General features: G+C 62.5%; 1 protein-coding gene and 1 long non-coding RNA gene across 2 annotated transcripts in view; one reads left to right on the top strand and one right to left on the bottom strand.

The window, feature by feature from the left end:
* Positions 1-2,005: 2,005 nt before the first annotated feature.
* Positions 2,006-26,512, bottom strand: part of ABTB2 (ankyrin repeat and BTB domain containing 2) — a 166,552-nt gene continuing 142,045 nt past the window's right edge. The window contains 14 exon segments of the mRNA XM_041773569.1: positions 2,006-3,690; positions 4,495-4,608; positions 5,175-5,243; positions 9,039-9,129; positions 9,620-9,722; positions 9,882-9,987; positions 10,131-10,309; positions 11,485-11,714; positions 13,460-13,595; positions 13,860-13,956; positions 15,846-15,947; positions 16,453-16,542; positions 19,115-19,280; positions 20,466-20,618. Of these exon segments, the coding sequence (XP_041629503.1) occupies positions 3,493-3,690; positions 4,495-4,608; positions 5,175-5,243; positions 9,039-9,129; positions 9,620-9,722; positions 9,882-9,987; positions 10,131-10,309; positions 11,485-11,714; positions 13,460-13,595; positions 13,860-13,956; positions 15,846-15,947; positions 16,453-16,542; positions 19,115-19,280; positions 20,466-20,618 (1,834 nt within the window). The 3' untranslated portion in view covers positions 2,006-3,492.
* On the top strand, positions 5,780-9,031 carry LOC121501506. The gene is made up of 3 exons (XR_005990620.1): positions 5,780-5,930; positions 7,087-7,952; positions 8,801-9,031. It is a non-coding gene; the product is annotated as an uncharacterized LOC121501506 (long non-coding RNA).

Raw genomic sequence — 26,512 nt, 5'->3', positions numbered from 1 at the left:
GGGCAAGGTGGTTCCTCACTGCACTGAGACCTGAGGCCGTCTGCCCGTCCGGCACAGAAAAAGCGAACATTTCTCCTATTGCGTGCAGTCGCGGCCCTTTTACTTGCAAAGCGTATGTTGCCAAACAGGCCTCTGCCCTTCAGGGTGGTGATCTTGGGTTCTCCTCCAAACTTGAAAAAGCACACCTCCCCCAGACCTTGCCATCTGGCCCCCAGACAGTGACATCTGTACGGCTCGGCTGTCTCGGGGAAGGTTGGTGGGAGATGAATGCAGGCAGGCTGGCTGTGAGCGCCGGCACCGGACGCCACGGGGCTCGAGGAGCTGAACAAAGATTCCCAAGTGCTCTCTGTCCCCTGAGCCCCTGAGCCGGGAGGGGGCTCCTGCCGGCCTGCTTTGGTGCTTCCATGTGCAACTGGCCCCGCAGCCCCAGGGAGTCCGGGGGGACCAGCAGGTGGGCACAGAGGAGGGGGCTCCTGTGGCTGGGGGAGGGGAGGAGATGAGGGACCACCCCCTTGGAAAAATGGAGCCTCATTATGTGGGGGCCCTGATCCTAGCACAGGTCCTCGGGCCTCAGTGGGCGGAACAGACCCCAGCCTGGGGAGAGGGGACGCCCTGGGAACAGCTGGCTCGGCTCAAGGTGGGGGCTCAATGGGGAACGTGATGTGGATGCTGCGGGGCGTGGGGCTGGTACAGCTGAGCGCTTCTCTGTGGTCCTGGCCTCCTGGCCTCTGGCTGGCACTGGGGAACCAGCAGGGGGCAAAGGAAGGTGGGGAGGGCAGGAGCGCCGGGGTCCCTCCTGCCTGGAGGCCCAGCCCCCTTGAAAGATTCTGATTTTTTCTATTTTTTAAGTAGGCTCCACGGCTGGCCACACAGGGCTTGAACTCATGACCCTGAGATCAAGCCCTGGCCTGATGGAGTGGGACAGATCAAGTGGGACGCCTACCGACTGAGCCACCCAGGCCCCTCCGGCGGGAGGTGCTTTCTCAGTGTGCTACTCACGCAGGCTCATTGTCCCGTCCCTCGCGCTGCCCCCAGAGGGAGGACCCCCGAGCTCTGTGGGCACTTGGCCGAGGCGTGTCCTGGGGGGGGCAGGAGGGGAGGACGGACTTGTGACCCAGACCCCTAACGGGCCCACTGCCGCGGGCTGGGTGGGGACAGCCCCTGACCCTCCCTCAGGGGCCTCTGCCCGGGGCGCCAAGGGCTGCGCCTCCTTCCTGTGGCCCCCAGAGGGCGCCGTGCATCCACACAGGCCTTCTTCCCGGGGCCAGGGTCCTGACCGCAGCTGGTCATCGGGCCTCTCCCCGACTGACCCCAGTGACGCCCCAAGGCCTTCCCGTGGCCCCCGGCTTCCGAGTTCTGGCCTATCAGGTCCTGAACCACAGCCACCGGGCCAGTGTTCCCGGGGAGCTGCGGCGCTGTGCTTCCTGCCTCAGGTAGCACGCATTTCAGAGAACCTTTATTCCTGCCTGGACTTTGTACCTAAAACAAACTACAGCCCAGAGTCACCAGTGCCCTGTCCTCCTCCGTTTGCAGGTGGCACAGACCAGCTCGGGCTCGGCTGGGCCCTGGGCAGCAGCCACCGAGGGACAGGCAAGAAGGCCCCACCTCCACCTGGCCGGCCACACAGGTTTGGACGTCGCAGGGGCTTGCAGGTGACCATCAACCCCACTGGCAGTTCCCACGCGGGGGCCATGGGGGTGGCCGGGGCTCAGGGAGGATGGGAAACGCCCGTGACGGCATCCTTAGGCCTGGCAGGGGCCTCTGTCCCCACAACCCCCTCCGTCCTCATGACGGCACCGTAAGCGCTCACCACAGAGGGTTTTGTCATCTGCCACCTTGTTTGGCAGAAGAGAAAACCAGGGCCCAGCGAGGGGCGGCTCCAGGCTCAGGGGCAGGTGAGGTGAGGGGGCGGGAAGCCACCCCCCCAGCCCCCCAGCCTGAGGCCGGAGCCCGAGGAGCCCGGAATTAGCTCCGAGCAGCCTCGGGCAGGAGTGACAGGCCAAGGTCGCTGTTAACAAGTGTTTATTGTTAATAAAACCATGGTACATTTACAGTAAGTGACAACGTATAGTTACAGTATTGTACAATATTACAGCAATAAAATACCGCCTATCCTTTGTACATCCACCTCAAGCAGCTAGTCTCAAAAATATTTTCCAAGGTTGCAAGCCCCGGGGGCTTTTCAAAGTAACCAAAGTGACACCTCCTGACGGGCGCAGGACTCTTGGGGAATAAATAGTTTCTAAGGTGCAGCCAGACGGCCCGGAGAGCTACGCCCAGAGCAAGCTGCGCTGCTCCCCCAGTGTCTGGTCCATAAATACGACAAGCGGCCCGCCTGACGCTGCGTCTCCACCTTGGCAAGCCCAGAGCCAGCAGCAGGCCTGCGGCAGCAGGAGAACGGCCACAGCAGGTCCTTTTCTCCCACCGCCCTCCTTTATGCCCCCACGACCTGCAGTCCCAATGAGGGGTGCCCCCCTCTCTAGTCCAAGGGAAAGGACTTTCCCTTGAGGGACCCAGCCAGGGGCACACCGATGGCGCTGCTTCCTGAGCCCACAGAGGCAGCCTAGCTCTAGGCTTGGGGTTTCAGAATGGGCCCCAAAAGCAGCAGCAACTAAAGCTGAGGCCATCAGACTCGCCCACCGTACCCTGTGCGCCCCCAAGCCCTCCCGGGCTTAGCCTGGAAGTCCGAGGGCATCGGCTGGGGACCTGCCTTCTCGCACTAATGGAGCGGGTGCGTGGGTCCCCCGAGGAGGGGCTCTGGTGCCTGGACGCCAAAGGAAATAGGGCCCTCCATGACCCTCTGGGTGGGATCTTCAGGCCCCCTGGAGGCTCACTTCACACGTGGGAAGGCACAGCCTTGAGGAAGTTCAGGGATCCAGGCAACCTTTCTGGCAGGACCTTGAGGGAACAATACCAGCTTCTGCAAGAAGTGGCCCGGGGTCCAGCGTGTCGGTTCCCTACATTCATCAGGTCGCCCGTACCCCCAGGGCCCAGCTGGGACAGCCTGAGCTTAGGGAGGCCTGGGGATTGGGGGTGGCCAGAGCCTGGAAGGCATGGTCAGAAGCTATTTCAAGCAGGGGTGCATCAGGATCAGCCGTAGACGTCCAGGGGGAGAAGTGGCACACGAGGGTGAGTACACAGTGGCCCTCAAGGTGCAAACTATGGGGGGCGGGAGTGGGGGAAGGGCCACCCTTTGGCCTTGTCTGCTGATCACTAGTGAAGTAAAGAGCTCTGGGGGCAGAGGGGTTGAAGGTGGGGCTGCCCGGTGATGGGAGGGCTCAGAGCCCATCTACCTGCCCAAGGACAGACATCAGAGAGGGCAACGGAGTCCCAGGAGCCTGGCTCCAGGGAGGCCTACAGCCAGGGCCCCCACCCACCCCGGGGGCCCCCGACCCATCCGCGGGGCCCGGGCTATGGACTTATCAGATGCTCCCAGCCTTTCACCCCTGCGGCCCAGAGGGGGCTGGGCATGCCGGGCTGCCGTGTGCCCCCTCAGACCCGGGACGTGATGTAGACGGAGTGCACACGCTCGGCCAGGGTGCTCTGCAGGTCCTGCAGTGGGTCTAGGCCCTGCACCTTGCTGTTGCGGCTGTAGATGAGCTGCCGGAAGGAGTCCTGCTCCAGCAGCGCCTTCATGTGCTTGAGGAAGAAGCCTTCACAGAACAGGGCCAGTTCGGGGGCGTTGTGGATCTGCGGGGGCCAGGGGTGGGTGAGAGCACTGCAGCCTCATCGTGGCCCCCCCCCCCCCATCTCGATTCCCCCAGACGGGAGGACGGTTCACCAGGAACATCACCTTCCCTGCTCCGTCCACCTTCACTGCCTCCCCCCCACCGCTGCCCTAACGGAAGGGCAGGCACCCCCGGGGGGGGGGGGGGGGCTGGTCCCCGTCACGCACTCCTACAGCGCAAATTCTACTTTGGGGGAGACCAGAAGCCAGAGAACCACTAAGGGGAGAGCAGCCAGCGGCGTGTGCCTGCGTGTGCCGGGAGGAGGGCTGTGAGGAGCTCAGGAAGGTGCTTTCCTGGAGGGAGGGGATGGCTGTCGCGACGTGGGAGGGGCCCCAGGGGCCCTCGGGGGTGGGGGTGGGGGGATGGTCAGCCCGAAGCAGAGGAAGCCTCTGGGAGGGAGGCTGCAGGTGCAGGAGGCCGTGGCCTTGACACTCTTCAAAGAGCCTGGAACCCACCCAGGGCGGGAGCCAAGGAGGGGAGGCCGGCGCCTCGGTCAGCGAGGTGAGGGGTGGCGGCAGGGTGGGCACAGGGGACGTGGGCAGAGCCAACTGCCGCTGGGGCAGGTGGGAACACGGTTCCTAAGTTCTGAGTGAGCACCTGAGCCGAGGGCCGCGCTGTTTGCCGAGGGGGAAGCCCGGGGAGGGCAGGCTGGGGTGGGGGACCATCCGGGGGACCATCCCCCTGGAGCAGCTCCGCCCTTCGGCCCAGGCCCCCCGCCTGAGTGTGGCCGGATCCGATCTGCTGCGGCCCACCAGCGTGGGCTCACCTTGGCATACTTGTACGTGCTCACGGCGCTCTCCACGCTGAGGGTCTGGGAGCACAGGATCTCGCAGTGCCTCTGCAGGGCGTCCAGCTGGAACAGGCTGGCAGCCGACAGCAGCTGGTGGGGCAAACATGGCCGTGGTGGGGGCAGCCAGGCCTCGGGGAACGAAGCTGCCCGGTGCAGCGGGCCCTGCCCACCTCAGCAGGTCAAGTGTGACGACTGCCTTCTGTTCTGGGCCACCTAGGTACTTCCCGGGACGCCTTGGAAGGCAGGGGACGGTGGCGACACTGGATGGGACTCCTGACCTCAGAGGGCCTTCAACTGCGGGCTGTGGTCTCCTGGACCTTCAACGGGCACCTGACCGGCAGGGGGCCCGTTCTCTACGTGGTGAGGAGGTGCGTGAGGGGCTGGGCGGCCTTTGAGCCTCCGGGGCCTGTGACCCCACTGGAGAGCCCTTCCTCCTCACCCCACCCCCGCCCCCGCCCAGGACGCAGGTGGGCACACAGGTCCCCGGCCTGGCCTCTCTGAGAGGCCCTTCCTATCACAGAAGACGAAGGGCCAGCAGGGACCCAGGAGGTCCCGGAAGAGGCCGCCCCCCTCCTTGGCTCTCCAAATGCCACGTCCCGGAGCATGGCGCTGAGAGCCAGCAGCTGGGGACGGGGCGCACGGGCTCTGGCCCTCACCTCCAGGACGTCGGCGGCTGGGATGTCCATGGCTTCCGTCCCTCCATAGTACAGGTACTGCATCATCATCTGCGGCAGGAGGAGGCCCGTGTGAATGAGCGGACTCCCGCGCCCGCATCCTCACGGGGCTCCAGCAGACAGCCACGCTCTCCGCCCGTGTGTGGGCGCTCCGGAGGCAACTGTGCAGCACCTCTAGCAGTCAGCCCCCGGAGAGTCTCCCTCCGGATCCCAGCCCGTAGGACAAGTTTCCTTCCCCAGGGCGGCTTCACTTGGATCCTCAGGATAGCCCCGTGCGCCCAGAAGGGAAGGCACTGAGGGAAACTGAGGCCTGGGGGCAGGTCACTCGGGTCCCCTGGTTCCCACACCAGACCCCCCCAGGCAGCACACTGCATGTGTCTCTTACCTAATCTAGTTAAGGGCCTGGGGGGGGGGGGGCTGCTTCCACCCCTCCCGTCTGTGCTGAGCCTCCAGTGTGAGGCGAGAGCCAGACCCCGTCTCCCCCTGGACTCGTTCCCGGGGATGACAGGCGCTCCAGAGGCCACCCCACCGCCTGGCCAGACCCGCCTGGGGCTTCTGGGAGCAGAGGCCCGGGACAGCACATGAGGCGGCCCAGGAGGGCAAGTGAGGAGCCGTGCTGAGGTCTAAGTCACAAGCTCTGCCGTCACGCTGGAGTCCGGGAGGTTCCCCGCTGGAAAAAGAAAAATGCCTGGCGCTGGTTGGCTCAGCAAAGAGCCCCAGCGAGGAGCTGGCAAGTGTGTAAGTAAACACGGTCCAGCCGGCACAGTGGGGCTCTGTTAGGAGCAGGCCCCCCAGGCTGGAGGCGGCACCACGGGGTCTAGGGAAAGGAGCCCCCCCTCCAGAGATGGGCGTGGGGAGCCGGCCTGGCCAGTCTGTCCGGGTTCATGGTCAGTGTCCGAGACATCTGTCCCTCCCCCGAGAGGCGGGGCTCCCGCTGGCCCTCTGCAGCCCCAGGCCTGGGTTCTACTGTCCCTTCGCTGGGCACGGGATGGCCGTTCAGGACAGCCCCACAGGCCAGCCCGGGGCTGGGAGCTGAGCGGGTCGGGGCGGCTGCTACAGGATGGCCTCAGGGGCAGCCCCTCAGCAACAGGGGACCCGGGGTGGGGGTGGGTTTGACACAGTGCAGCCGGCTGTGGCCTGTGGGTCCCCCCGAGATCACCTGAATGCATATCAGGCCGTGGAGATCAGACCAGAAGGGCTCCCTGGGAATGTTCCTGAGGGGGCTGGGCAGCTGGCAGGCAGGGGAGCTCAGTGCCCCCCTGGCAGGCCGCCCGCAGCTCTGGAAGGCGGCTCTGGGAGAGGCCCGGGGAGGAAGGGCTGCGGAGGGGCAGCGCGGCTCGCTCCTGCATGGACTACGGCCTGGAACCCGAACGCAGGAAGGCCACGGACACCGCACAGACAGGCCTGGGGTCAGAGGCTGCTGAGACCGGCAGGCTGGTCCCCAAAGGCCGGGGTTCTGTTGGCAGTGACCCTGGCAGCGTCTAGACCTGGCTAATGCGACGACCACCGGCCACGCGTAGCTCTTAAACATTTGAAATAAGGACTGATCGGAATGGAGATGTGCCGTGACGATGAGCACCGGGTTTCAAAAGCTTAGCATGAAAGTAGAAAGTAAACTAGCTCATTAATTTTTATATTGACTACATGGAATATTTGGACTAAAAAGAACTAAGTAACGTATCATTAGAATTAACTTCAGCCATCTCCTTTTTTTTTTTTACGTGGCCGCTATGAAATGTTAAATTCCGTATGTGGCTTGCGTTCTCTCGGATGGCACAGCTCCGATCTCCTTGGGCCTGTTTCCTCCTCTAGAAAACAAATACAATGACCTGCTGCCTGCCCTCCCTCTGCATCTGTCTGTTTGTCTGTCTCCCACCCGGTGCTGTGAACCCAGGGAGATACTCAGGGGCTGCTCTGAAACCTTCAGTCTTTGTGAGGAAGCTCCGGCCTGGGATCGACGGCTTCAGGCCTACCCCTCCGAGGAGCCCGGGGAGCAGAGTCAACGTCGAGGTCCCCCCCGGAAATGGCGCTCTCCCATGATGGCCCATGGGTGCCGTGGATGTCAGACCTGAAGTCCCCGCTGACCCTCCCAACGGCGCTGAGAGGCGCTCAGGTGCAGGTACCCCCACCCCCACCCCGTGAGCAGGTGCAGCTGCTGGGCGGCTCTGTGGTGGTGGCCACCCAGGTTCCCACGCGGGCCCTCGCACTGCCGTTCCTGCACTGCCCTCCTGGGCCTGATCGTGACCCCACCTCCTGTGCCAACTCACTGGACGTTGGGCCCCTAAGCCAAACAAGTTTCTAGAGCTGCCCCCTTCCCAGTGGGTTCGGATCAAGGGATAGAAAAGAGGGAAACAGAGATACCTCGACTCCGCTGCCCGTGCCAGGCCCTGGGCCGCCCCCCCCCCCCCCCCCCCGCCGCGTCAGTCCCTGGGTGCTGTCCACTCTCCCCTCACACATCCCTCCATCCCGCCTGCTCACCGTCCCCACAGCAGGATTTCTCAACCTCCTGCCTGGCTCCCGGCTGCAGCTATGGCCCCTGTGGGCCCTTCCTCACCCTCCCCATGAGCTTTTGTCAGTGCGAACTTGACCATTCCACACAGCCTAGCTTTAAGTCCTGGCTCCATCATTTCCCAGCTGTGTGACCTTCAGCAAGTTACTCAACTTCTCTGTGCCCCGGATTCCTCATCCCCCACGAGGGACAGCGACCCCTGCCCCTCCCAGGACTGTGCTGTGTGACGAACACGGATGAAGCGCCTAAGGGTGAGTGGTGATGACCTTTCTGCGAGCTGCTGCTGTAAGTTAAAGGTCAAACCCTTCGTCCGAAGGCTTCTCCTGAAGCAGTGACCCGACTAGACCAGAAGGCATTTCTTAAACATGCCGTGGTCCCTGCTGCTGGGGTTTTGGGCGCAGCGTGCCCTGCCCGGAGCTCCCGCTGGCTGCCCCAGGCCGACAGACACCATGGCTTTGGGTTAGATCCAATTTCCTGTGGGGCCCCTTTACTGATGTCCCCAGTGTCCAGAGATGACGAAATGACAAATCAGTGGGTGAAGACAGCTTGGGTGGGGAACTAGGCCATTTTAGACGGGGGCTCCTGTGTTTCTGTGAGGCGGGTCTGTCCCGCCAGGCCACAAAACTGTCCTGTGCAGGGCCAGGCCATGGACCCGCGTCCCAGCTGCCCCCGGCCTCAGTCCCAGCCCCTGGGGGTCCTCCCTGCAGACCTGGGCCCAACGCACAGGCTGGCGACTCCTAGTCACCGCTTCCCAGGAAGGAGCTCCCAGCCAGTCCCCTCCCTGCAGATGCTCTGGCATGGCTGGTGGCCAGCCTATGCGCTTCCCGTCACGCAGCCGCTGATCTCCGGAAGACTTGACCTTGGTCTTCCACAAGCCGACCAGGCTCGACTGGCCTGCCTGGCTGGGGTCCCCGCTTTGGAGGAGTGGTGCGGCCCACACCATGCTCCTGAGTGCGAGCACGCCACCCACCTGGGGGCTCGCTGCGGGAGGCCAGGGGTCTGGTCTGCGCTGCGGGGAGCCCACCCCGAGGAACGAGGGTGCATACACGCGCGGGTGGCGTGAGCCGGGCTTTACATGTCTGTCCGTCCATCTGCCTAGGCCCCTTGTCTAGTCAGAGCTCAGGACTCACGAGAGGCTCTGAACTACAAGCCCGTCCCAGAAACACCACCTTGGCCTGAGAAAGACCTGGATGCTCCAACCTGATCACTGATTCGGCAAATGCAGGAGGCAGAGGGGACGGAATGCAAGATCACGGCCAACTCCCAGCTGCCTCGCAGCCCAGGTGCACAAAGCCGGGGTCCTGGGGGAGCCCCCCACTCCCCGGAGGCCCACACACCTGAAAAATGTGGTACTTCATGTCGCTGATCTCAATGGTTTTGCTGCCATTGCCGTCTTGCTCTGATTTATTGGTCATTAGCGTCTTGAACCTAGAGCAAAGGGCGTGAAACAAGGCGGGTCTTGAGCACGACTTTCCCTTCATCACCGGGCAGCAATGGCGCCATCCATCACCTGACCGGTCACCGGGAGACGGCGCATTTTTAAAATTACTGCAGTGCTCCCAAAATAATTCTCAGCAAATGGCAGCTTACATCATCCGGGCTGACAGCTGGGCCGGGCCCTGATCTGTCCCCACGGCCCCCCGCGAGTGACTGTGACACCGTTGGCCAGAAAAGTGACTCTTCATTCCAGAATGGTTTCTAATAACTGGAACCAGTAGCTCGGCCGGGAAGAACACGGCCTCCGAGCTCCTCTGGGTCGCCCTCCTACTGTCCCTCTGTGCACCTGCCCTCCGCCCGTGGGGGGAACACATGAGCCGGGCCCGTGGCGCAGAGGCTCCTCTCCTGAACACCGTCGCCCGGCGTCGAGATGAAGCCGCCCCACCATCCGGGCCGGGGCTCGTTCCTGGGGGCGGCCTACCTGTTGGAAGCCGTCACCAGTAGGACTTTGTGTGCATAAAACAGCTTTCCTTCCACCAGGAAGGTCACATCGGACATCTCCTTGTTGTTCAGAAAGTGAGGATCTGTGCCCAAAGGGAGAGACGGGACATGACCGAGGGCCCCCCGGGGGCTGCGTAAGCATCCCGAGAGGTCAGGGGGCATGACGGGGTTAGAACGGAGACAGGCAGGGGCCTCGGCGGGCTGGGAGCAGAGCGGAGAGGGCGGGGGCGGGCAGGCCTCACCGAGCCTGGCGGGCAGCGTCTTCCGGATCTCCGGGATGCTGGGGACCGGGCTGCTGCCGTAGCAGTGCGTGAAGATGGCGGCCAGCTGCTGGGTGACGGCGTCGTTCTGCAGGGGGCAGACACGGCCGTGAGCCCGCCTGGTCCCATCACCGCCTCCTGCCCCGCAAATCCCGGGCCCTGTGCGGGGCGGGAGGGTCTGCACGCGCCCTGGGGCTCGGCGCTTGCGGCAGGAGGCCCGGCGTCACTCACTTTGCTGCTCTTGAGGATGTCGAACATGAGCTGTAGGCCCTCGGTCACCAGCTCCTCATTGTATTCCTCCTCCTTGATGGAGCCGAAGTCCCGCAGGAGGCTCTGCACCACCGAGTACCGCGACTGGGAGAAGGAGGTCCTCAGAGACTCGATCCACACGTGCAGCTTCCAGGGGACACCTGGGGCCGGGGGGGGGGGGGGCACCTCAGCTCCACCGGCCCCGTGCAGACCCCTGGTCCACACCACCGAGACCGCGAGTCGGCGGGCCCCCGGTATCTGCAGGGCGGGGGTGTCTCCCCCCCTCCGTCCCCCCCCCATGACCTGGCAGGCTCTGCCGGGAGGTCAGAGGGACTTCAGGGGCCCATCAGGTAAGGCCGAGTTCTGGCTGTGGCCCGGGGCCACCCCAGCCCCACTGTTTGTGGGGCCCTGGAACTCCCTCGTGGGAAGACCTGCTGATTATGAGGGCTGGCAGCTGCGCTCAGACGCCTAGAGAACACGCAGGACAGCCAGGCGCACGCCCGTCTAGAGGCCGCCCGACCTCCCTCCAAGCGCTTCGCCAGCACGCAGGTCATGGGCACCCAGTGGCGTATCATTACTGTGTGCCAGCTCCCTGGAGTGTGTCAGCGAGGCCATAAAATAACTTAAAACTACTTTGTGGAGGTCATGGCAAAAACTAGTAATTTTCCTGGTAATTAGAGAGAAGCTTCTTACCCCCCAGCCTCACTGTGGCGTTCCCCAGGGACACAATGACATGGGTGCCATTAGCATCCTCGGTTTACTGACTGGATGGGAGCGAGCTGCCCGTTGGGCAGTGAGGAGCCCTGAGCCTGGTGGGCGGCGTGGCCTCCCCTGGCCCCTGTGGCAGTAGCCCCGCCGCCGCTGCGCACGCGTGTTCATGGAGCGCCCACGGGCCTTGTGGGACCTCACGTTCCTAGAGGATCATCAGCACCAGTGTACGTGGAGCGGCCGGGACCCCACCCAGGCCTCCGTGAGTGGCCTCCCGTGAGGAAGGAGCCCCACAGACTTGTAGGCACAAGGGGCAGAAGACTTTGGCCAAGGGACAGAACGGCTAGTTGGCCAGCAATGTTGGCTCGGTGCCGCACATGCGCCAGGGGCCGCACAGCCCAGCTGTGAGGGGCCGTGGCGTGCCGACCGCGGAGGATGAAGGGCCAGAGTGATGTCCTGCAGACGCAGCCCCGTCAGGGACTGTCCAAGGCTCGGGGCATGGCCTGCCCTGTGCCCAGCTGCCCCAGCCTGTCCGCCCCGGCGGTGTAGGCCCCGCCCCCTCCAGTCTGCTAAAGAGCAGCAGAGTGCGTGTGTGCATGTGCATGTGCGCACGCCCGCGGGGACTCACCCAGCGCCCTCAGCTCCATGGTGATGTCCACGTAGCCGTGCTCGGCGCTGTAGTACATGGCCTCCTGCAGGGCCTTCGTGCGGGTCCGGCTCAGCCGCACAGGCCCGTCGCTGCCGCTGCCCTGGCTGGACGTGTCACTCTCCTCTACGCCCTCGGCCAGGATCTCTTCCAGGGACAGCACGTCTGCCTTGGCCTGCTGGGGTTGTGTCAGGAGCTTCCTCAGGACATTCCTGCAGGCCAAGGCACGATGGAGGGTGGGGCAGAGGTCCTCACCATGACGCTGCCCGTCTGAGGAGCCCTCCAGAACCCCGTGGCCTAGATGGGCTGCTGCGTGGCACCCGTGGACACAAGGGACGCAGGCTTCCCCTCCCAGGCAGGCAGGGCCGGCGCTCTCAGCAGCCTCCATCTGCAGCCACCTTAGTGAGGCAGGGGAGGGTACAAGGCACCAAGGGTCACCCCACCCCCTGCCACCATCCCAGTACGACTAAGTCATGGGCTCTGGGGCCAAGCAGGCCCTGCCATCCTGGCTGTGTGGCCTCAGACGGGTTGCTCTGCCTCTCTGTGCCTGGACTGCCCTGTCATCCGCAAGCGGGGTGTCCGCATCACTGTCTCCCAGCATTAACGTGAGGCCAATGTGACACATCAGGTGCAGAGCCTGACACACGGCAGTCCCCGAGGTGGCAGCCAGCTGTACTGCGGGAAGGGTCTGAAACCCGGGACGCGCTCATACTCCTGTTCTTGGCCTGACCAAGAACAAACTGAAGTCCAGGTTCATTTTGACCCTGTGACAGGCCGCGGACACCGCCATTCACGGCAGGCGAATGCATCCTGCTCCAGGTGGTGCCGGGCAAACCCCAGCTCATTCCGTCACACCTGGGGCCTGAGGTGGCTGTGCGTGGGCAGGTCCACAGGTCACCCGGGGCTGAGCCTCCCCCCCCAGCCCCACCCAGCCTGCTCCCCAGTCCGTGGTGGAGGTAAAGTTGCGCCTGCAGAGACTCCTCGAGACCCCCAGGGGCAGCCCGCCATCGCCCTGCTCCCCATGAGCTCCCCAGAGCACCTGCTCTGCCGGGCCCTGGGATGTGAGGTGAGCCGCCCCACTCCTGGTCCCCAGGTCCCGTGGTCCAGAGACAGAATGGGAAGCACGTGCGTGGACAGAGCGTCGCTGCACAGGTGAAGAGGCTGCGGTGGGGGCAGGATGGGGTGCTGGCTGCGTGGGGGAGGGGGCCCAGCGGCAAGGCCGCGCAGTACGGTACTGGGGGCGGGGGGACAGGTGGCCAAGCAGGGCCAGCGTGGGCAGGAGGTGGGGAGCAGAGCCACCGAGGGAGGGCCTCACGGCCGGGCACGTGCTGGGTCTGAGAACGGTGCTGGACAATAGGGAACAGTTGTCCCGCCCGCCCTGCCCCCTGGCCCCTTTTCTGGCTGCCCAATAACCTCCTCTGTCTCATTCTGCCCCCCTCCCCCCGAGGGCTCTGCTCGCAGCCCGCTGCCCGTCCCCCATCACAGCCCTGGGCAGGCCTGGGCCCCACAAAGCGAGGCCCACCATCTGCTCCTGGGCAGATGGGATTCCCCGCGTAGCCACCAGGAGGCTCCCCCGGGTGAGCCGTCACCTGCGGGGCCCCTGGAGGACCACCCAGCACAGGCAAGGGAAGGCATGTGGCCCCAGGGGGGCCTGCGCTCACAGGGTAGAGTCTACAGGGAGTGGGGGGGCCTGCCCTGGGCATCGGGGGCCCGGGCTGCAGTCCCAGGTGTGCTGGGAACGGCCAGGAGGCCTCCCCGCCACCCAGTGTCTCTGGGCCTCCAACATCGGAGGCCCCTCTGCTGGTTGAGGACCCACATCCTTCTGGGTGGCCTCCACGCAGAACCCCCATCTGGAAAGAGCTCTCCAGCTCCTCTGCTCCCCACAGGGGAGTCAGACTCCTGAAAGCCTGTTTCATGCTCCCGCCTCACACGGGCAGGAACCCCAGGTGCATCGTACCTGTGGCCGTGGGCGGCCGAGTGGCTGAAGCAGTTCATGTCCTCATGGAGGGAGGAGGCCATGCCATTGGCCTCGAGCATGCTGAGTAGGGGGTCAGCGCCGCGGCTCAGCAACAAGCTGACCAGCTCGTAGTTCCCTAGAAGACAAGGCCGACGGAGGATGCCACTGCCGCCCACATCACCGCACGCCTCTACTGGCCGCTACCGGGGTGCCAAGCCCGACAGGCACACTGATGAGGGGGCGAGGGGAGCCCCCAGGGGCTCGGAGAGAGGGGTTTCTGGGCTCGCCTCGGGGACCTGAGCACATGGCCCCAAGTCCAGCTGCGGGTCCGGCCTGGCTGCGGGGGGGGGGCAGCGGGGGCCTCTACTGGACGGGGCAGGGCAGCTGTCTGTACACCTACCAGCTGCAGAGGCCAGCTGCAGGGGGGTCTCCGTGTAGCTGTCCTCGCCGCCACTCACTGCTGAGCCCTCCACGTGGGCCCCGGCGTCCAGCAGCAGCTGCAGGGCGCAGAGCAGGACACGTCAGCGTGGCGGGGGGGCTCTGGGAGGGGGCCCCTAGTTCCCTCCTGGCCTGTGACCGAGACCCAGCTCCCTGCGCAGCTGAGGAGCTAGAACTCTGGAGCTTGAAGTTCCCTCAGGGCTTCAAGTTTCTAGGATCCTCGCCTCTACTCTTGGGGCTCTGAACCAAGCCCCTCTGCTCTGGGACTTCTGAGCTGTTTTTCTCTTTCAAACACTTTCCTATGAATTGACTGCAGTGACTTGAGTTACGCAAACAAGACAAGAAAGCGTTGCCCCCAATCTACCAGGGGAAACGGGGCTCCGGGAGGCAGCAGAGGTAGTGGGAAGGGCCCAGGCATCAGACTCGGAGAGCGCGGAGTGCCAGCGAGGCCACCGAGCAGTGAGGGACCCGGGGCGGGGCGTGAGCCTCAGCTCAGGCCTCAGCCTTCCCCATTTGACAAACGGCCGGAGGCCTGCCTTGCCGGGGATGAAACGAAATGGCGCTCGACCCACCACAGGGATTCAGTGACCGGTGGCATCGAGGGGTGTCACCGGAGGCGTCCGGCAAGCTACCCAAGGCTGGGAGGCTGAGGGCCGGGGCCAGCCGTCGCCGTCCAGGACGCCTCTCTCCACGCTGGCGTGTGGCTAGCGGCCACCACGCAGTTCCCGCAGAGCCGGGCTGGCTCTGCCCTGGGCGGGGTGGCGTCTGCACTGCCCCAACAGGTGACTGGGCGGGGCCTCACCTTCCCTGACCGCTGCTCTGGAGGGGAGCACGGATCCTTCCCGGCTTTCCGGACACCAATCCCAGAGCCCGCACTTGGGCGGGCCAGGGGAGGCCCCGTGGGCCCCGCACCTGCAGACTGGGGCTGAGGGGGCCGGGCTGCCCTCCGAGCCTGCGCCCCGCTGTGTGGGAAGTGGGGAACGGCTGCAGGCTGTAGGCTCTCGGCAGCCAGAACCAGTTGTGGCACTGCCTGAGCCGGTGTGCCAAGGTGGGGAGGCAGGCAGAGGCTCACCCGGTGGGGCGAAACTGGGCACCAGTCCAGGCAGGTCCAGGGCACGGCTCTGCAGGCCAGTCCGGGCGAGGCTGGAACAGCACTACCCAGAGAGCAGGCGGGGCAGCCCGCCGGCCACAGACCATCTACTGAGTCACCACCCGGGCCAGGGCTGTGCTGACGGCCACGGGCAGCCTGGACCGACCCCCACCCCAGAGGACCTGCCGTCTAGCTGCCAGCAAGGGTGACACATGGGCTCCCGGGAAGCCGCGTGCAGCCCCCTGCTGACCCCAGTGGCCGAGGAGCAAAGGAGTCTGGGAGTCGGTGGCAGGGTGGGGAGGGACGCTGCTGTGCCCCACTTCGAGGCCTGAACCCCAGCCTCACACCAGCCACAGCTACCTGGGCCAATGCGGGCACAACACGGCCCGGCCTGGCAGACAGGTGAGCTGTGCCACTCCAGGACCTCTCTCGGGAACTGGGAAATTGAAAGTCTAAGCCTGTTACCGGGGACGGCCAGGACCAGGATGCTGTGACACAGGACCAGCTCCGCGGGACCATTCACGGGGAAGCAGAGAGCTCTGGGTGGGAGAGACATTTGCAGGGAGAAGACGGAGCACACCTGCAGCATCCGGTGAGACTCCCCGACAGGGACAGAGATGCCGGCATACCGTCCCCAAGACGTCTCACATTGTATCCTTACGCTAATGCGCTCTCCCCGAGGGAAACCGGGGCGGGGGGGGGGGGGTGTCGTTCTGCTGACCAAGTGAGGCGGCCTGAGGCAGGCCCTCCGCTCGCTCGGATTCCAGGCGGCTGCTCCCGCGGCCAGGCAGGGGCTACGTGTGGGGCGCAGCCCACCTGGTGAGCCGAGGGCTCCCTGAACACCTGGTGGAAACTCACCTGCACCACGGAGATGTGTCCATGCAGCACAGCAAACGTCAGCGACGTCCAGTGCCTGCTGTCAGGGTGGATGGAGGGGTGCCTGGGAGAGTTGCTTGGAACCTGGAAAGTGCCACAAATGATCAGTTTTGTGGGTGACCTCGGGGGTAGGTTACTCAGGCACCTGTGGCTGGGGGGCATCCTGCGGGGATGGTGACAGGAGCCTGTTCAAGTGCCCTGGGTGCAGCTGGTAACATTGTGGGGGGCACCTGCAGACACGTCAGAGGGGCGGTCAGTTAGTGCTCCTTTCCCGGGTAGAGACACGGCAGGAAGGGTGCCCCAGGCCTCGGGGGGACGCAGAGCCCTGAGTACCTGCTGCTGGCAGCTCTGGGGACAGCAGGGGACCAGGCTGTGCCAGTAACAGAACCGTGCCTGTTCTCTCCACTCGGCTCCCCGGCCTCAGATGGAAAGCCCAACGTGGGGAAAGGCGCCCTTGGCTAACTGCGATCTCCGGGCATCTCTAGTCCCGTTCCTCCAAACTGCTGTCCTCACGCGGCTGCTGGAGACCGGGGGCTGCTCCCCGCTGGGCCGGGCACCGGGCCGTGGTGGCCCTCCAGGGCCTGCTCACCTGGATGTCCAAGTTTGCTCCCGCGTCAATCAGCATCTGGACCATGGCTTCGTCCCCGGCAGCGCAGGCGTACATCAGCGGCGTCAGACCCTGCGGGAATCAGAGGGTGATGCTGAACCATCTGCAAGCAGACACAATGACGCATACTCCAGGGTCCGCGCGGTCCCACACACCACAGCCAGGTCTCCCCCTGGACTCAGCTGCCCACCCTGAGCCGTCCCGTGTCATGGCTCGACCTCCTGCCCCTCCCAGGCCCGCTGGACACGCCACACGTGAGGGGTGGGTCGGGGCTGTTCTACAAGCACAGCAGGGCCCCGGTGGGGTGGGTGGGGGGCAGAGCACAGGCCCCGAAGCCAGGCCCGGGTGCAAGGGCCACCTCTGCTGCAGGGCGCCGTAAACGTTGTCCAGGGTACCCGTCTCGCTGTGCCTCAGTTTCTTCTTTAAAATGAGACTAGCAGCAGTACCTAGCTCACAGGGGTGCTGCAAAGAGCATGAGCTCCTGTGTGCAAAGTGCTCCATAGAGAGGAAGCCGACCTCGGGAGCTGACTGGTCACAAGAACACCGCGAGCCCGCCGCTGCCCCTGGACATGCGGTCACATCCTAACCCGCCCTGGGCGCCTGGGGCCCTGTGTGCATCTCACTGGATCTACTATTTTGCCCATTTTACAGATGGGGAGCAGGGCAACCCAAGGCCAGGTCACACGGGGAGGGAGTCACGCTGGAAGCCGCATCCACCTGAGCCGTGAAGCTGCTCCCCCCGCCCCCCCCCCCCCCCCACCGGCACATCACAGAGCGCGGACAGGGCCTGACTCGAGTACCTGGCGCTACCGAGCAAGTCAGAGCTTTTCCCAAAGCTGTTCTTCCAGGGGAACTGGGGAGGCCCGGGCCCTTCCCGAGTTCAGGTGGACGGCGGCTAGCAGGCTGCCTCCTGGCTGGGAATCTTTCCCCGTGGCCAGTAATAGCAAAGGCAGCCGTGCAAAGTGTTATCCCACAGCTGGATCCTGGCGAGCGTTTGTCTGGAGCCCCGCGATGTTATTTATTAGGTTATTTGTGTGTAGACAAGATCTCCTTACCTCATAAATCCTTGCCTAGTGCCCAGAGATAAAGAAATGGCCTGACATTAATCATGGGTGAGAGAGCTGTTTACCCACAGATCATCCTATGAATACCAAGGCCGAGGGGACAAACAGGACGGGGCCTTGAGGGCAGAGCGAGCGCCACGGAGGGAAGCTCTGGCTCGGTCTCGGCCCCCTCTGCCCTTGCCTGACTTCCTTCCCACGCCTCTGTACACGGTCCCGCGGTCACACTGGCGAGGAGCCTCATGCTACTTGTGTGTCGCTCCAGCCCCCCTCCAGGTCCACGAGCAGAAAGGGCTGAGGAACAGAGCTCAGGCGTCATTGATGCCGTCATGGGACGCACAGCGAAACCCAGAAGGAGCCCGCCCTGAGCCTTTATCACGTGCCCCATGCGGAAGGGTCTGTAAGCCGACAGGGCCGGGAAGGGCCCGGACTGTGATGCAGGCGAGGAAAGTGACCCCCAGGGAGGTGGGGCACCTCTTCCATGACGGGCGGTGGCCCTGGGCTTCACCACTGCCCCAGGGTGAAAGTGAGGCTGGGGACCTGCACTGACACGGGCACCCCTGGGGGATCTGGCCCCCAGCCTGTGGCCCCCCACTGTCCTGCCTGGCCCCGTCCCAGCACATGCCCAACTGTCCCACTCTGTGCTCTTTCCCCGGAGTCCCCGAGTGCCTGCTCCATCCCCCCACTCTCCTCCCTCCTCAGCTCTGGCTGGGCTCCTACCCCTGCCCCAGCCATCCTCCTGGCCCTGTCACCTGTCCAGGGCCACCCTGGCCGACCTGGCACTTGGGGAGAGCACTCCTCCCAGGCCCGTTGCTGTCACTGCACTTCCCCCCTGCCCCCCGCTGTGTGACCTCAGGTAAACCAACTCCTCTGTACCCCAGTTCTCTCATCTGTAATGAGAGGATAATGATGGTATGACATCACAGGGCCACTGTCAAGATGGGATGAGTTCACCTGGGCAAAGTGCTTTGAACAATGCCTGGAACGCAGAAGTGCTCTATAAACGTGAGCTCTTCACAGCAAAGACAACAGACAAAAGCAAACAAAAAATCTCAAGTTCTATGTAAAACTGTAAAGCACTGAAGGAGATTCTTCCTTTTCCAGCTTCATTTCATTCTCCAGGGCTTTTCACCAACGTGCTCTGTATTTGACATTTTATATTTCTTAGCACAAGTTTCCCCAACTACAATGTTAAGTCCACAAAGGCAACAGGTTCTGTGGGCCTGGAACACAGTAGGCCTGGGGGGTCCAGGGCGTGCCCCAGCGAGCACTACCCACGCTGGCCGTCCAGCTGAGCCCTCCGGCCTTTCTCCCAGCCCGGCACCAGCCCAGCCGGCCTCTGGCCTTCCGGCCCGCGGAGCAGAACCTGCCATGCGAAGGTCTTCCCAGAGGTGCTAGGAAGTCCTCAAGCAGACCCCACCAGGGACGGGCAAGGGCACGATTCGGAAGGCTGCCCACTTCTCAGGAGCACGTTGCTGAGCGGCTCTCAGGGTTGGACCGGAAGGATGGGCGCCACCACCCCTCCCAGTGGCGAGTCCCCGCTCCGTCCCTTGCACCTGGCCAACGGAGCGCTCCGCACGCACCTGGTCGTCCATGGTGTTCACCCCGTCAGGGCCCAGGGCGTCGATCGCCTGGTGGATCAGGTCCGTCCTGCCGCAGTTGAGCATGCGGAAACCCAGGTCCTGGTTGAATTTCTCGGTGGCCGCGCGGGCGTCCAGCCTCCGGAAGGAGCTGAAACAGCACTCGGGTCTGCGTGGAAGAGACCCGGAGGTGTGTGAGCACGGCTGCGCGTGAGCCCCTGGGGCGAGGAGGCGGCCTCCTGGGGAGGCTGAGCAGGGCAGGACGCCCGTGTGGATGGGAGGCCATGACGAGGAGCACAGGCTTCGGCTCTTCTATGAACATGTCGAAGAGCCCTGAGCTCTTCAGAGCTGCCCACTGGCGGGAAACAACCATTGGAAATAACCCACCAGGGGCTCTGCCCAAGGAGGAGGCAGCTCCAGCCTGGGGGGGGGGGGTGCAGGGGGCTTGCCCGTGTCCTTGCTGCGGGGTGAAGCCTGTGCTAGGCCCACGGGACGGCCGCTGTGGCCAAGCTCCAGTTCTTGGCTCCACGTCCTCTCCTCAAGGCCTCCAAGGAGGCCCAGAATTACCAGACAGATGGTGGGGAATGGCTCAGAGTCCCACTGCCATCAACCATCTTAGCAACGAGAATCACAGATTAAAAACTGTGTCTACAAGACATCACACCACAGGCCTCCCATAGGTGCCTTCAGGCTGGAGCCTTAGTTGGGCCAAGGTGTGGAAAGTACATGTCCCGGAAGGACAGTTGGGAATTTGCCATGGAAACAGAGGAAGTTGTAAGTGGGGTTGGGGCAAAGGGTCAAAAAAAAAAAAAAAAAAAAAGGCAAGACTCTCATTAGGACAAGGATGGCCACAGAGAACATTCTCCAGAACGACTTTAGGAGACCAGCCCATCCTGTGTACAGGATGGTCACACTGGGATGAAAACTGAGAGCCCGGACTTGGGGCCATATATACTTGGGGTCAAATTCAGGCCTGGCCACTTTGCTAGCTGATTATCTGTGGGCAAATTATTATTATTCCTCCCTGATCCTCAGTTTCTCCATTTGAATCTGGACCTTAGAGCCCCTCCTTCTCTAAAGTTGTCACGAGAACCAAGATGACACACGGGAAAGACAAGGGCTCGGCCCAGCGCTACACTGAGGAGCAGAAGGGAGGAAGGACCTGCTTCTGCTGATCTCGCCCCAGATGTCCCACAGAGCCAGACTGCGGGCTCTCCTGCCCCGATCCAAGTGCGCGTCCGCTCTGTGCACCTAACCAGCGGCTACAGGAGATACACCCGGCAACCGGCCGGGGTCGGGAGCGGTCAGCTCTACCAGGCCCAGCCCCCAGCCTCGCTCCCCGCCGGGGCCGTACTTGAGCTGCCGGGGCTCACAGTCCAGGCCGGGCAGCAGCAGCCGGGCGGCCTGCCGGATGTCGCCGCTGTCCACGGTGAGGCTGCGCCGGTGCTCTGCGTACGTGATGGCCACGCGCATCCACTCCATCAGCGGTGGCAGCAGCATGAAGGGCCTGCGAGGCAGCAGAGAGAGAGGGTCAGGCAGGTGGGGTGCGTGCTCAGAGGGCGGCTGTGGGCTGAGCACCCCGAGAGCTCCGGGCGATGAAGTGTGGAGAGGGCCCCCCCTTCTCCTCACAGAGGCCCCAGGGAGTCCCATTCCACAGACGCTGTCATGGGGCGGGAGAAACTGCCATCGAGGGCCACGAGTGCACCCCGAGGGCCTTAGGTGACCAATGAAAGAAAGACGTTGCCAGTGCGTCAAAGTGGCAACTCCCGTCCCTGCAAAGAAATCAGACGGGGTCTCCAGGTCTGCCTCTCCAGGAGACTGCCTCCTGCAGAGTGGGGTGCCTGTGCAGGACAGGGTTGCCCAGAGGCATGCTCCCACCCCAGCTTTGCCACCAGCAGCCGTGCTCCATCACCGCCCACACGCCCGAGCCTGCTCCCCGCATCCGAGGGATGGGCGGTGGGGAAGCCGAGACAGCTGAACCCCACCTGGGAGGCACGGCTGAAGGTCACCTGTCCCTCAACCTGCACCTGGGCCGGGGCGGGCCCGTGTCACCTCAGCTTAGCGCTCCAAGTCCTACGGCGGCGGGAATGGTCTCGGGGCCCAACACAAAGAACGCGGGGCCACGCGATGCAACGCGCAGAGAGGCTCCCGTCGCTAAGGCCTCGGTGTTGCCAACTCCAGGGGGCACCGCTCCAAGGTACCCCACGTGTCAGCAGGGGGCGCCATGCCCCTTAGCAGGGCCCGGGCCCAGTGCCGCCTGGCATGGGGGGGACACAGCGGCCCAGCCCGTCAGGGGCCGTCGCCCTGCCCCAGGCCCGCCCACACCGCCTGCCGCTCTGGGTTCCAGCTGCGGAGGGGGGGTCCACTCACGGGGTCCACTCATGACAGAGAGGCCTCCCTCCCGTCCTCTACCAGAGCTGCCAAGTCTCCGCTGTGGGCATGTCCCGGGAGGTCACTTCACCGTCCAAAGGGTCTCCAGGCTGCCAACGGCCCTGATGGCGAGGCTCTGGCCCTATGACTCAATGGGCAACTGGCCGGTTTGACCCAGAACTTTCCTTGCCTGGTCACAAGAATGAGGCAGCCCGGGCAACCCCCCCCCCCCCCCCCCCCCCCCCCCCCCCCCGTTCCTGCACGTGCTCCCGCCCTCCTCACCCCACTCCCCGACGCCCCGGGCTCCCGGAGCCTCAGCGTCCGGCCTCTGCGGTCGCCACCACCTCGCCCTTAGACGCGCAGAGGTACCGTGACCAGGCAAAGCACCTCCGTTCTCTCTCCTCAGCCACTGGGTCAGTCAGCCGGAATCAACGAGACACCCTCCGACCACTTGTCTCAGATTTCCAAACACTTAGGAAATCATCAAAACTTTAAGAGCTTCTCTGCTCGAGGGCAAAGGATGCTTTCATTTATTTTTAAACAAAATAAGCGGATGTGATCGTGAAGCGAGTTCATTTGGAAGCTATTTTGACGTCCTGGCTCTGTAGTTTCAGAAAACCGATACGGGTCCGGGTGTACCAATCGCAGTGGGTGAGGAGGAGTCATGGGCGGGGGGAGCCTGGCTGGTCTTGGCCCTCAGGAGTGCCGGGACCTCGCCTCACCCCCTTCCCAGTCCAGGCTCGGGGCCTTCAGCAGACCGCCAGGCCCCCGTGGTTCTCAAGCCCACCTGCCCATCCTACGTCCTCGAGAGAATGAACGAGCTCCCACCTCTGTCTGTCCAGATCCTGTTTATCCTTCAAAGCTCAGTTCTAACACCTTCTGTTTCCAGAAGCCCTCTCAGATCCTCTCTCCCCAAAGAAAGTAACCTCTTCCCACTCCAAGATCCCTTAGAATTTGCTCTTCCACCCATGGATGTGTCTCATCTTCCCAACTAGATGCATCGTGCCTTGGAACCAGAACGATGGCTTGCTCATGTCTGCGAACCTCCAGGAATGCCCAGCACGCAGCTTGAACACAAGAAGGGCCTCGATAAACACTGGCCAAGTGACTACAAGAACGGCTGAGGGTCAGGAACTTATTGTGATGTATCTAAGTTTCCTGTTCTGGACCAACTCTTGTTTCTGCCCAGAAAAGAATGGCATATAATTTTCAAGGGCACGGTGCTGACTGGCTGGAGTGGGAGAGCCAGGACTCCGGGGGTACGGGGTAGCCCGTAGAACGTAGGGAGGAATGACAAGTCATTTGTGGACTACTCCTCTGTTTACAAGAATTGTCTTGATTATAAACACCCATTTGAATTCTCCCCAAATATCCTTGGATTTTCCAATTCTTACAGTGAACGTTAGAAGGCAAGCTCAGACATGTATTTCTATATATATCAGTGCTTCTGATCCAGGAGGAAGGCTTTATCTCAACCACCAGCATTGGGACTGAAGTGTAAATGAAAGGATAGTTCGTGGATCTGCCAGCCGCTCTTCCGTGTCGTGGCCAATGGCCAAGACCAGGTGCCAAGTACGGACGCTGAAGCTCTAAGCGGCATCTCCCAGAGGCACTAGGGGAAATCCAAGAGGGAACTTGGGGAATCACCGGGTCTAATCGGATGGTGTCATGATTCGTTATGCTCTGGGCCTCTTAGAACTCGGCACATGAAAAAACAGTGTTGATAACCCTGGTGGGCAGCTACTGGGGTTTGGCTCATTCCACCTCCATCATCCCATCTTCGTTGGAGACATAAAAAGTTGAAAACTACACTTCCCAGACTCTTTGCAGCTGGGTTTCTGGAGGCAAAGTGAGTTTTGTCCTTAAGATGCAGCCCCCTGGTGGGAGGAGTCTGTTACCGTCCTTGGAGGCTTGGCCTTGAACCTGTTCCCTGAGCTCTTCCGATTCTACAGGCTTCTAACTCCCTGCGTTAAATCCTTCCTGCTTAAAACACCTAGAGCGGTTTCTGTTTCCTGAAGTGCACGCTGACTGGATACTCACCACATATGGAAATCCTCTGCCTCTGGGGTAGGGGCTGGTGTCCCTACCCCATAAACAAGGCCATGCCGGCCCCGACCCTGGCCTCTTCAGGCCTTTTTCCCTGGCCTCCCCTCCCCACTGTGGTCCACAGGAAGATAAAATGAGAAGCAATTCATGGACTTTCTCAGTAACATCCTTCCTTGGCCTGTGGGTTCCAGGCTGTTTTCCTTTCTGGTAATTTCATCTAACCCACTGGACATGCTGAGAAGCTGGTCTGTATTCCTGAACATTCTGGAAAATCCCTACAAAAACTCCCGTCCGTATTGGCTGCAGCCACATCCTAACCGTGGGGTGAGAGGGCTCCAGAGGAGTGCGGCTGGGGATGACTGGACATCTGCTCTGTCCGTTTCTCTTCTGAGAAAGGCTGTGTCCCTCTTGGCTGAGCTTGGCCAGAGGCAGGGGGAGGGGACAGGGCTGAAGGAACCCCCTCTGTTGGGCCCCTCTGCCACCGAATGTCCCCCGTGCTGGGTCCAGTACCTCTGAATAGCGGTTCTGGAGGATTTTGGTCTCAGGATCCCCTCTGTACTCTTACAAATTACTGGGGTCTCCAAAGAGCTTTAGTTTAAGTGCGTTATTGTACCACAACTTACGGTGTCAGACACCAACACAGAAAACGTCAGCGACGCCCGGGGCGGGGGGGGGGGGGCTCGGCTGCTTGAGCGTCTGCCTTCAGCTCAGCCCATGATCCTGGGGGCCTGGGATTGAGCCCTGCGTCGGGCTCCCCGCTGAATGGGGAACCTGCTCTCTCTCTCTCTCTCTCTCTCTCTCTCTCTCTCCCTCTCGCTCTCAAATAAATGACGTCTTAAAAAAAAAAAAACTGTAAAAACATGTGGATACACAATGTGGCGTCCCCCCTCAGCCACTGGTGATGCTGTCACCACATGTCCACACGTGAGAAGAGGAGAGTGAAAAGGCATATAACACCTTATTCTCATAAAAATAATTGTGCCCCTGCAGACTCCTAAAAAGTGTCCAGGAGCCCAGGGGTCCCAAGACCACCACACTTTGAGAACCACTGCCTTCAGACAAGGCTGTCCTGACGCTGGACGTGGGGCTGGAATTCGGCCTCTGGCGGCCCACCGTTTGGCCAATTCTAGAATAAGTGTAGTACTTGCACGCGCCTTCCCGGCCCAGCGAGCTGAGGCTCCTACCGTCCCTTCCCTGTGGCATCCTCACTGCGAGAGAGCCCCAGGGTCCTGGAAGCAAGTGCACTGGCCCTGTAACCTGGGGCAGCTACTGCACTCTTTGGGCCTCTTTTTCTCTTAAAGGAGGGCTAAGTGGTGGCTTCTGGATATTTCCCATTGTGAGAACCTCGCCTGCTGCTGTTTCACAGGCCCCACGTGACGAGGGCCGTATCAGCCCTGCAGCGACCGAGAGCGTGGGCTCAGGAGGGAGCCTTCGGAAGTGGGATCTAGTGTTACTTCCGGTGAATTCCAATGTGAGCCTGCGCACCCTCAGCCTCAGTGGACCCATCAGTGAAATGGGCATAAATAGTAGGCCCACTTCACAGGAAGTATGCACGGGAGGGGTTTAGCCCAGCACTTGGCACGGGGCAAGTTCTCAAGAAAGGTGAACTATTATTACTATGTTAGTATCTGTTGACAGAGAAAACATAATAATAGCAAAATAGGCCACAGGAATCTGGTCCTATTAAATGCTTCAGCTCTAGACCTACAAGTGGGGCCAATATCCCCCCCCCGCCCCCGCCCGCCAAGTACAAACATGTCAGGATTGCAAGAGCCTGAGAGCAAACGGCCCATCACCGACTCCATCCCAGCTCCTAAAACAGACAAAACAAATGCAACCACTACGTCGAGTATGATCTGGAAGCTGCTTCTGGCAGTGCGGGCTCTCGGCCTCGGCGAGGAGGATCCCGCACGGGGTGAGCAATGATGACAAGGAACACGGACTCACCGACACGTGACGGGGGAGTGGGGGGTGGGCACGGAATCACCGCCAGGGTCCCACGCCTCCGGCCCGCCCCAAGTGCTGCTGGCGGCCTAACCTGAAAATCATCGCACACACGCGCACAAACACCTCGGGTGGGGCTGCTGCGGTGACAAACCAAACCGCTTAAAGGGCCATCGGCGGGTGGCATGTGTCCATGTGTCACATCACGGGGCGACGTCCGGGAGATGTACTGGTGTAGCCGCCACTGCTACGGGAAGAGCCGGGACACTGCCTGACCCACTCCTCTGATTTGATGGGGGAGGAAATGGAAACCCCATGGGGCCAAGTGCCTCACCCAAGGTCGCAGAAGCCAGTTCAGCAGCAACAGGGAGACCAGAGCCATGGGTCATAACTCCAGTTTCTCCTCACGTCTCTTTAATCATATACCTGAACCTGAGTATATCAAGCCGAGGGTCTCATAAGGCCCTCCGACAGGACCAGGCCTGCAAAAGCCATTTTACCCCCCTTAAAAAAAAAAATGAAAGAGAATAAACTTCTTAAGGCCTTGGTTTTAAGAGGTCCCTGCAGCCTGGAAAAAAAAAACCCGGCCCCACTCAGCAAGCGTATGATTTATTGGGATTACAGCCCTATAAGCAGCGTCTTAACAACATGGAACAGGAAACGACTCTAATTTCCAGCTCAAAGCAGGCTCTGTTCCTCCTCGAGGTGGTGGGCAACGGCCTTGGGCAGCGGGGCACAAACCTGAACCAGCGACCATGCAACCCAAGCCCATGGGGTGCCTGTCCTTAGGGACCGGGGCAGCGACGTCCCTCTGTGCCCACCCAGGAGGAACTACGCGTGGATGCAGGCAGACCCTGGGTGTGCCCACAGCTGGGCAGGGCCTTGAGACCTGGCCTGAGCTCAGCCCTGGGAAAACCGGGCTGCAGTTTCTTCACCTCCACCCTTGGCAGGGAGCACAGAGGCCTCTGGACGCGGGGCTCCGGGGCTGGAGGGCTTGAGGGGGTCTGTGACGCCTTCGGCTGGCACCCTAATGAGATTTCC

The sequence above is a fragment of the Vulpes lagopus genome, chromosome 11 (genome assembly GCF_018345385.1).
Source record: "Vulpes lagopus strain Blue_001 chromosome 11, ASM1834538v1, whole genome shotgun sequence".
Taxonomy (NCBI): domain Eukaryota; kingdom Metazoa; phylum Chordata; class Mammalia; order Carnivora; family Canidae; genus Vulpes; species Vulpes lagopus.
The sequence above is the reverse complement of the archived record's forward strand: the minus strand, read 5'-3'. Positions and strand labels throughout refer to the sequence as shown.